At 42.8% G+C, this 8,824-nt stretch overlaps 1 protein-coding gene across 3 annotated transcripts in view; it reads right to left on the minus strand.

The window, feature by feature from the left end:
* ZNF438 (zinc finger protein 438) overlaps positions 1-8,824 on the minus strand; it is a 223,529-nt gene that overhangs the window by 2,335 nt on the left and 212,370 nt on the right. For all 3 annotated transcript variants that reach the window (XM_006757527.2, XM_015559934.1, XM_006757529.2), the window contains one exon: positions 1,196-2,983. In XM_006757527.2, the coding sequence (XP_006757590.1) occupies positions 1,196-2,973 (1,778 nt within the window). In that variant the 5' untranslated portion in view covers positions 2,974-2,983. The remainder of the gene's footprint in view (positions 1-1,195; positions 2,984-8,824) is intronic.

Here is an 8,824-nt window from a genome sequence, read left to right on the forward strand (position 1 = left end):
GTGAGAGTGGCGGCGCCCCAACCCCCTGATCGGCCCTGCTCTGTGGGTGATAGAGGGTGGCACCCCAACCCCCTTGGGCCCTGCTCTGTACGTGACAGGGGACAGCGCCCCAACCCCCAGAATGGCCCTGCTCTGTGCGTGACAGGATACAGAGCCCCAACCCCCCGATGAGTCCTGCTCTGTGAGTGACCGGGACAGTGCCCCAACCCCCAGATTGGCCCTGCTCTGTGCGTGACAAGATACAGAGCCCCAACCCCTCTGATGGGTACTGCTCTGTGAGTGACAGGGGGCAGTGCCCCAACCCCCTGATTGGTCCTGCTCTGTGGGTGACGAGGTGGCGCCGCAACCTCCCCATCGACTCTGCCTTGAGTGTGACAGGGGGTGGTGTCCCAACCCCCAATCGGCCCTACCCTGAGCGTGACTGAGGGTGGCATCGCAACCTCCCGATCTGCCCTGCTCTGTGCATGACAGGAGGCGACGCCCCAATTCCCTAATCAACCCTGCTCTGAGCCCGACCAGGGGCTGCACCTAGGGATTGGGCCTGCTCTCTGCCGCCCGGGAGCAGGCCTAAGCCAGCAGGTCGTTATCTCCTGAGGGGTCCCAGACTGTGAGAGGGCACAGGCTGGGCTGAGGGACCCCCTCCCCCCCGAGTGCACAAATTTTTGTGCACTGGGCCTCTAGTATTTAATATTTCATATGTCAGATACAAAAATAATCTGTTATATCCTGGCCGGTGTTGCTCAGTTGGTGGGAGCATCACCCCATACATCAAAAGGTGGCCAGTTCAATTCCCAGTTGGGACATATACCCAGGTTGTGGGTTCGATCCCCAGTCAGGGTGATCCCCTACTATGGGAGGCAACCAATTAATGTTTCTCACATCAATGTTTCTCTGTCTCTCATTCTCTGAAATAAATTTTTTTAAAAAGGAAATGTTAAAAAATGTCTGTCACCTGATTGTCTCCATCATACCTCAAACAGGCATTTGTGGCCTGGCTTACCAGGGTTATCATCATTATAAATCATGAGTGATCAGAAACCAACAAGAAATGAGATTATTCTTTATAGAACTAGCCTCATAAAATCTTAATCTGAGAGATGTTTTTATGAACTTATCTTTCTGAATATGAAATCTTAGCCTGCTCCTCAAATCCAAACAGACTTTCTTGCCAGATTTTCATTCCATTAGCACTCACCTCTGCACATTTGCATCCCTGTCCCTGTTCTTTGGCAGGTCCCCTGGCTGCAGTTCGCTAGGCGAGGGCTCGGTGCTGATGACAACCCTATGCACTTCTTTCAGATGGCCGAAATAGATTCTGACATGACCAAACACTTTTGCACAAAATTCACAGCACACAAGTTTCTTCAGCCGGTTCTCGCCATGATGAAGTTTCATGTGTGCGCTCAGGCTGCCGGGACGCACGTATGCCTTGCGACAAATTCGACAGCTGTAAGGCCGTCTGTTAGTGTGGGTATTCATGTGGTCTCGAAGGTGCTGCTTGAACTGGAAGTGGTGGTTACAGACAGGACATCTGTGCCAAGGCTTCTTAATGCCAGAGAATCCATTTCTGAATGCAGAGCTGGGCTTAGGGGAAGGGCTGTCGTCCTGCTTACAGCCGAGATATTTAGGAGTGAGCGAATTATTTAACAAACTGTCCTGTCCTAGGCTGCTGGGCCTTTGGGAAGGTAATATAGCCACAGGAGAACCCAAGGGAGCCACAGCAGGCATGACAATGACAGGTTTAGGCATAATGCTACGGTATTTTTTCAAAGCCCCAGGTTTTTGCTCTCTGGATTGTTGGGAATCATTTTTTATTATTTTACATTTCCTCCTTTTCCCCTGAAATGACAAGATTTCATCGGGTACCTTTAGTTTTCTTCCTTTTCTCTTTGTTGCCCCGCCATTCAGTTTTGTTTTGTGGTTGAGATCCAGTTTGGGAGCTGGACAAAAGGCACTTTCACAGAGACTCTGCTTTGACACCTGTGGACCAGGTACCTTATTGGCCACTTTGGTGGCTGCATCAAAGCCTTCGGTGACGGTGGATGTCTTATCCGAGTGCACCCTGAGCCCAGGTAAAGAAAAGTCTACAATGTTAACATCGGACTCACTTTTATAAACCTCTGTTGTTTTCATACTTACGGGGGGTAAGACGGGCAGTTTACCTTTGGGGACTGAGGGCACCCACTGGAGTGAACCACCCCAAATGGCTGTCGATAACCTGACTGTGCCTTCTGCAAGGTCAACTTGTTCTTTATGTTTTTCACTGGCAACAGCGGCAGGTTTACTGGATGGTTCTTTGCTTGCAAAGATTTCTTTCCCTGAAATCTTCATGAAGCCCTGCCTGGCAGAGGGCTCCTCTGGTGCGGATGATGTTGGGGTGTCAGGAAGGTTCGGGTCTCCACAGTCACTGGTCACTGGAGGTTGAGCGCCTCCAGGGCCACCTCCGCTGGTTAGAGCAGCCCGGCTGACGCTGGCTGGGGCCTGGCCTGGTGGCAGCACCGGTTCGGACGGACTGGGCTGGGGCAGGGGCTCAGAACAGCCAGGTGGGGAAGGAGACGTTTGGGTTTGGGCAGGAGGTTTGCTACAGCCACGTTCAGAGAAGCTCGAAATGGGGTTCTTTGTTGATCCTTTGTTATTTCTTGGGGGTTGGTATCGAGGAATAGGCAGTTTAAGGTTTTCAGGCAGGGGCAGTCTGGGTTTCTGGACTGGTTGAATTGAGGCAACCTGAGGCAACGCCACGAGAGAAAATGTTCCCTTCTGGCCAGCAACCTGCATCAGAGCATAATTTTGGGCAGGCACCCCCAGTGGTGTAGAGCTGATGGGGGGGCCTGGATTCACCTGATCAGAGAGTGATGGCGAAGGGCCCGACAGCACTCTGGAAGTTAGGACTTTGGACACAATTTTCGGTGCAATGGTCCTAAACTGACTCTTGGTCTGCAAACCTTTTCCACTTTGTATTGTTCCAGAAGGCATGACTGATCACCTGCAACGACATTACAATGTAAAAAGTCACCTTGGTATAACTGTCCTGTTGTTAAGAGTGCAAGTAAGCATTTTATCAATTCCGCTGCCTTAAGGCTTTCCTAGACCAGCCCTGCTCTTCTGAGCAAGCCCTCACACTCTTCAGCATCCGGCCTAAAGGTCAACTCCTGCCCACCTTTCCCAACGATCAACTATTATTCTCCTCTCTGGGTCCACAGCCCCTATTACAACATTTGCCACTTTTCATAATAATCTATCTGTTTATGTGTCTCTATTACTAAACAGAGCTTCTTGAGAGCTGGGGCTCTGTCCTGCTCATCTTTAGTCCACTGAGTCCATCCTGTCCATTAACCTAATTCTGATTCATCTTTACAGGCCTGTCCTGATCTGAGCTGCAGTCCTGCTACTGGTCTTCCCTCTGGTCTGTTCTGCTGTGTATTTTACTTATTTTATATACATGTCTGGTTGTCCCTATAAAAGTTAAGCTTTGCGAGGGTAAAGCTGATATTTAATTCATCTTGATATTTTCCTCTGTAGCTTCAGTATGAAACAAACGTTTCTTGTAGCACTCATTTTTTCACTCAATTTCAGGACACACCATTTGACCCCTTGGTAGTGTGGTTGTGTGGCACAGCGAATGCATTCAGACTGAATGCCAGCTCTGTTGCTATTTCCCTGTGTGACTCGTGAATTCTTTCTCACACCTTCCAAACTGTTTACGTGTGCTTTTGCAATTAAATCTCCAGCATTAAAAAAGTTGATGCGACACCTTAAAAAATGTTGAGGGAAAAGAAAACGATAGAAAGTGATAGGTAAAGAGATAGGACAACATAAAAAACACACAAAATCACACAAAAGCACCTCCGAGGGCCCTGACAGAGTAGCACCCACACTCCCTGGCTTTATTATGATTAGAGACCAATTTTACAGCTACTCTAAGAAAACAATCCCAGAAACATTTTGATGCACTGCTTCTAAGTATTATATTACCTATTTTATTCCTGAAGCCTCGAGGTAGTAAGGCCTGGCTGCAGAGAAGTTTCCCATTTCTAAGTCCCTCACTTTGGGCACATTTCACTCCAACTCACTGGGTACCTACATTATTCTAGTGGTTGGCTATTAAAGGCCCATAATCCCCTTTCTAAAACCTCTGGAGCATAACATGTTTTGAAGTTTATACTTTCAAATTAAAAAAAATAGTAGAATGCATAAACACATTGTACCATAACAAGAATAAGAAATGTATACTGACCAACTTATTTTAGAAAGGAATCACTGTCCGGGGAAGATAGAGTCTGTTAAAAACATGTTTCAAATGGCAGCTCACATTAGAATAAGAAGGAAAATCACTAGTGCTATGGTCTGGAAAACCGACACAGGAGAATTATATAATCTGTTGTTTTCCTATTTAGCTTTGCTACCACAAAGTTCATGGGTAAAGTGCTTGGTCAACCACCTGGCAATAGTCACCTAAATGGAGTGCTACATTTCCTCCTTCTTCCTCTATAGGTTATTTATTTTGTAAATTTATTTTCATAACCTTTAAAGTTAAATGTCTTTCATTTTAAGCTTATCTCATCTTTTTGGAAGAAGTACTGAAGTTGTAAATAAATATATTAAATTTGAATTGTGAGGCTTTGCAGAAAGCTTAAAATTATTGATAGCTTTTGGTTAAATAACTGCATTAACAATGATAATGGTCTACAGAACAGATCCGGTGTGAGGAAGGAAGAGAAAACATTGGGTCACTTTTATCTAGTTTATACTCTTTAAAAAAAAAAAAAATCCTCACCCCAGGAAATGTTTCTTCATTGATTCAAGAAAGGGAGAGAGAGAAATATCAGTCCATTGCCTCACCCACACACCACGACCAGATATCGAACCTACAATCTGGTAATGTGCCCTGACCAGGAATCACACCCGCAACCCTTCAGTGCACAGGACTATAGTCCAACCACCATGCACACACTAGCCGGGGCTCTAGTTCATACTCTTAATTGATTGAGCACAAAATATTTACAACAAGAAGAGCTGGAAGAAAGGCTACTTTGTCCTCAGTCATAAATCCTCTTGAAATAATATGTGACGCCCTAACCGGTTTGGCTCAGTGGATAGAGCGTCAGCCTGCGGACTGAAGGGTTCCAGGTTCGATTCCGGTCAAGGGAATGTACCTTGGTTGCAGGCACATACCCAGTAGGGAGTGTGCAGGAGGCAGTTGATCGATGTTTCTCTCTCATCAATGTTTCTAACTTTCTATCCCTCTCCCTTCCTCTCTGTAAAAAAAATCAATAAAATATATTAAAAAAAAGAAAAGAAATAATATGTGACAATAATACATCAAAGCATAAGTGACATCACCTCACTTGACTGCTCAATTACCTGCCATTTAAAGAAGTGGATACTGGGGTAGACAAGTTTACCAGCTGGCTTCATGATCAATGACCATAACCTGATCACAAGAAATCTGTGGGGTAAAAAGATAAGGGTCTATTGGGTAAATTTAACTTACTCAAGTTTACCTGGAACTGTAGGAAGCACATATAAGGGTGAGGGTCTCCATGAGTGTGCTGAGTCTCATGTCCCAGAATCATTAGGATGAAGTGATAGGGAGTGAAACTGATGCATTAGAAGACATGCAAGGCAAGAGAAGGAGGACAAAGCCACAAAAACAGAAGAAAAACAAATGGAAAACCCCTTAGGAGTTAGTTAAATGTCTAGCAAAGGGTACTAACAGAATGATAATCCAACCATATAGTGTAATACCATGCAGCAGGAAAAAGAAAATGAGTTAGACTGATAAGGACTATACTCTAAGATGTGAGATTTATAGTATGCTATAGTTTGCTTTTAAAAATATAGTGAGATACACACAAATATATTCCTGTATATGCACAGGATATTTCTGAAAAGAAACAAAATAAACTCATATTATGGTGGCCTTTGAGGTTGGGGCTGTGGAGAGCTAAGAGGTCAGGATGAGGCAGGTGCTTATTTTCCTTGAATGCTCTCTATGCCTGGCATACAGAAGGTGCTTAAATATTTGTTGAATGAATGAAAGGAAAATGAAAGTTTCCCTATTTGAATCTGTTTTTCAAAAGGGTATCTTTTAGGACAGTACTTTTCAACTAGTGTACCACAAGAATTTTTCAAACATGCAACAATACCTGCCTATTTAGTCTGGGGCATTAACCTCTTTTCCCCTATGTCAAATAAAAAAAAAATGGCAACAGACAACACAAAATAGCCATCTAGTGTGAATGAATAAAAATTATACCTACTTCGCCAAAACCGGTTTGGCTTGGTGCATAGAGCATTGGCCTGCGGAATGAAGAGTCCCAGGTTCGATTCCGGTCAAGGGCATATACCTTGGTTGCGGGCACATCCCCAGTAGGAGGTGTGCAGGAGGCAGCTGGTCAATGTTTCTCTCTCATCGATGTTTCTAACTCTCTATCCCTCTCCCTTCCTCTCTGTAAAAAATAAATAAAAATATAAAATAAAAAAATTATACCTATTTTTTGTCAGATTGGCAAAAAATATATTTTTTTGGTGTGCCGCAGAATTTTAGTATTTCGTTTGTGGGTGCCATGAGATGAAAAAGGTTGAAAAATCACTGTTGTAGGATATTCATATGGGTAAGTGTGTGTATGAATAAATGACTGTCTAGATTATATACAAGAATAGCTCATTTTTTTCCTTGTCTGCTTAATCATAAGAATTGCTAGTGATAAGAAAACTGATCTAACATCTGACAGTGCATAATTACTCCCAAAAGGTAAGCACTTCCAAGGACAATTAGAGCTGTTCCTCCAAACATTTGGTTCTTTAGGATAAAACAAAGCAATTTTCAATAAAAGTCAGTTACACTACAATACTACAGACTGTTTTTTTTTTTTATTTTTAAAGTAGTTTGAACAGGAGTTTTTAGAGAAGTTGAAAGTAGCTGTAAGGTTTTAAAACTCTAAAATTCCAAGATTCCATGACTGTAGGCAGTCTTTCTTTGCAATGTAGTTACAAGAGTGGTTTATTCCATTACCCACTTTCAAGACCTTTCACAGATGGTGACCAAAATACCCTCACCTGTTACCTACTAATTACAGATCTCATCGAGCTGTGCTCTAAATAACGAGAGGTAGAAATTCCCACTGACATTCATAATTTCTGGAAATTGTGCAAAATTACCCATAACACAGTTTAAGAGACTCACAGGACTCTCAGGCTCTAAACATGGACTTTTATTAACTGAAAACATAAAAGGCTCAATTAATTTTGCACAATTTTACAACATGAATCCTTAATATTAGGATTCTAAATGTAAGCTGTTTTATAATATGTTAAGCATATTAAAAATAACTATTTTGAAAAGTGACATTTACAGAAACTGACCTAACTGGATTTAAAAGTCAACTAATAGATATTGAGTCCTTATTATGGTCTAGAATCTATGCTAGGTCTTTTAATTGATCCCTCAAGTAAACCTTGCAAATAAATATTATTGTTCCCCTTATATAGATTAAGAAAAATAAGTCTTCAGGAAGTTAAATAATGTGCCAAAGTTCACACAACCAGATCTGCCCTATTCCAATTTGAAGCAATAACCTTCCTCCCCTTCATTCTCCCCTTAAAAGGAGAAAAATTACATAGAAATTGCCTTAATTAACTCCAAAATATAACATTATCTCTGAACATTTAGGAAAAAAATTTTTTTGATATAAAAATGGCTTGACAGATCCCAAAACTTCAATCACTTTTAAATGATTCTCAAAGCCTACTTATTAGAGAGAACTTATGAAACGTTAATCATTTCTTAAGGTAAAAGCAGATTTTTAAAGTTGAATTTGCCACTTATTGTCCATAGGAGTCTGACAAATCCAGTATGGCTGTCAGATATTTGTTTGGGAAAATGCACTGTGTGTCCTCCTCTCCCTCCATTGCTTCCAAAGAATTGGCCTAATGGAGAGGGGCTGCATGTTAGAGGCAGCAGAGGGAAGAGTGAGGGCTCAACAGTACTAAGCGCCAACCTCTGAACCAGCTTAATCCAACTGCCACAACGCAGCTGGCACAGATAATATTAACAAACCAGTTCCTGGGGCAGGCAGCTCTCTAGAACAGTGGTTCTCAACCTTCTGGCCCTTTAAATACAGTTCCTCATGTTGTGACCCAGCCATAAAATTATTTTCATTGCTACTTCATAACTGTAATGTTGCTACTGTTATGAATTGTAATGTAAATATCTGATATGCAGGATGGTCTTAGGCGACCCCTGTGAAAGGGTCGTTCGACCTCCAAAGTGGTCGCAACCCACAGGTTGAGAACCGCTGGTCTAGACAGCTGCAAACAACTCACTTCCTGATTTCCATTGGCAGAACCAAAGCCTCCTTTGTTGCTTCTGGACAAAGTTGTTCCTGCTTGCCCCTTTGTCGGTGTGGGTACAACTCCGTGATTCCATGTGTTGGGGCCACAGGCCTATGCTATGCATGGAGTAGGGAGCAGGCACAGAAAGAGAGGGGTGTCCCTGCTCTTGAAACAGGCTCCATGATCCAGGACCAGGACAAAAGTACTGCCAAGTGTTAGCTACTTAAAGAGCCAAACTTTTAGGTGTTGTTTAGGCTTTAACTTTGTTAAACTGAAAAACCCTATTTTCAATTCATTTGTTGGCATCTCTTTTTTCCCTCCCACTTGGCTTTCAAATAACAAATTCCAGTTGGGTTTCAAACTGTTCCCAGGATGGGCTTTGGTTAAAACAAATATGGTAAAACCCTGGAGACATTTGAAATAAAAGAAATGCCTCATAACATAGGAGAGCTCAGCTTAATTTTATTGAAAAACACATTTAGCTGTTGCC

Source organism: Myotis davidii, unplaced genomic scaffold, assembly GCF_000327345.1.
Source record: "Myotis davidii unplaced genomic scaffold, ASM32734v1 scaffold515, whole genome shotgun sequence".
Classification (NCBI taxonomy): domain Eukaryota; kingdom Metazoa; phylum Chordata; class Mammalia; order Chiroptera; family Vespertilionidae; genus Myotis; species Myotis davidii.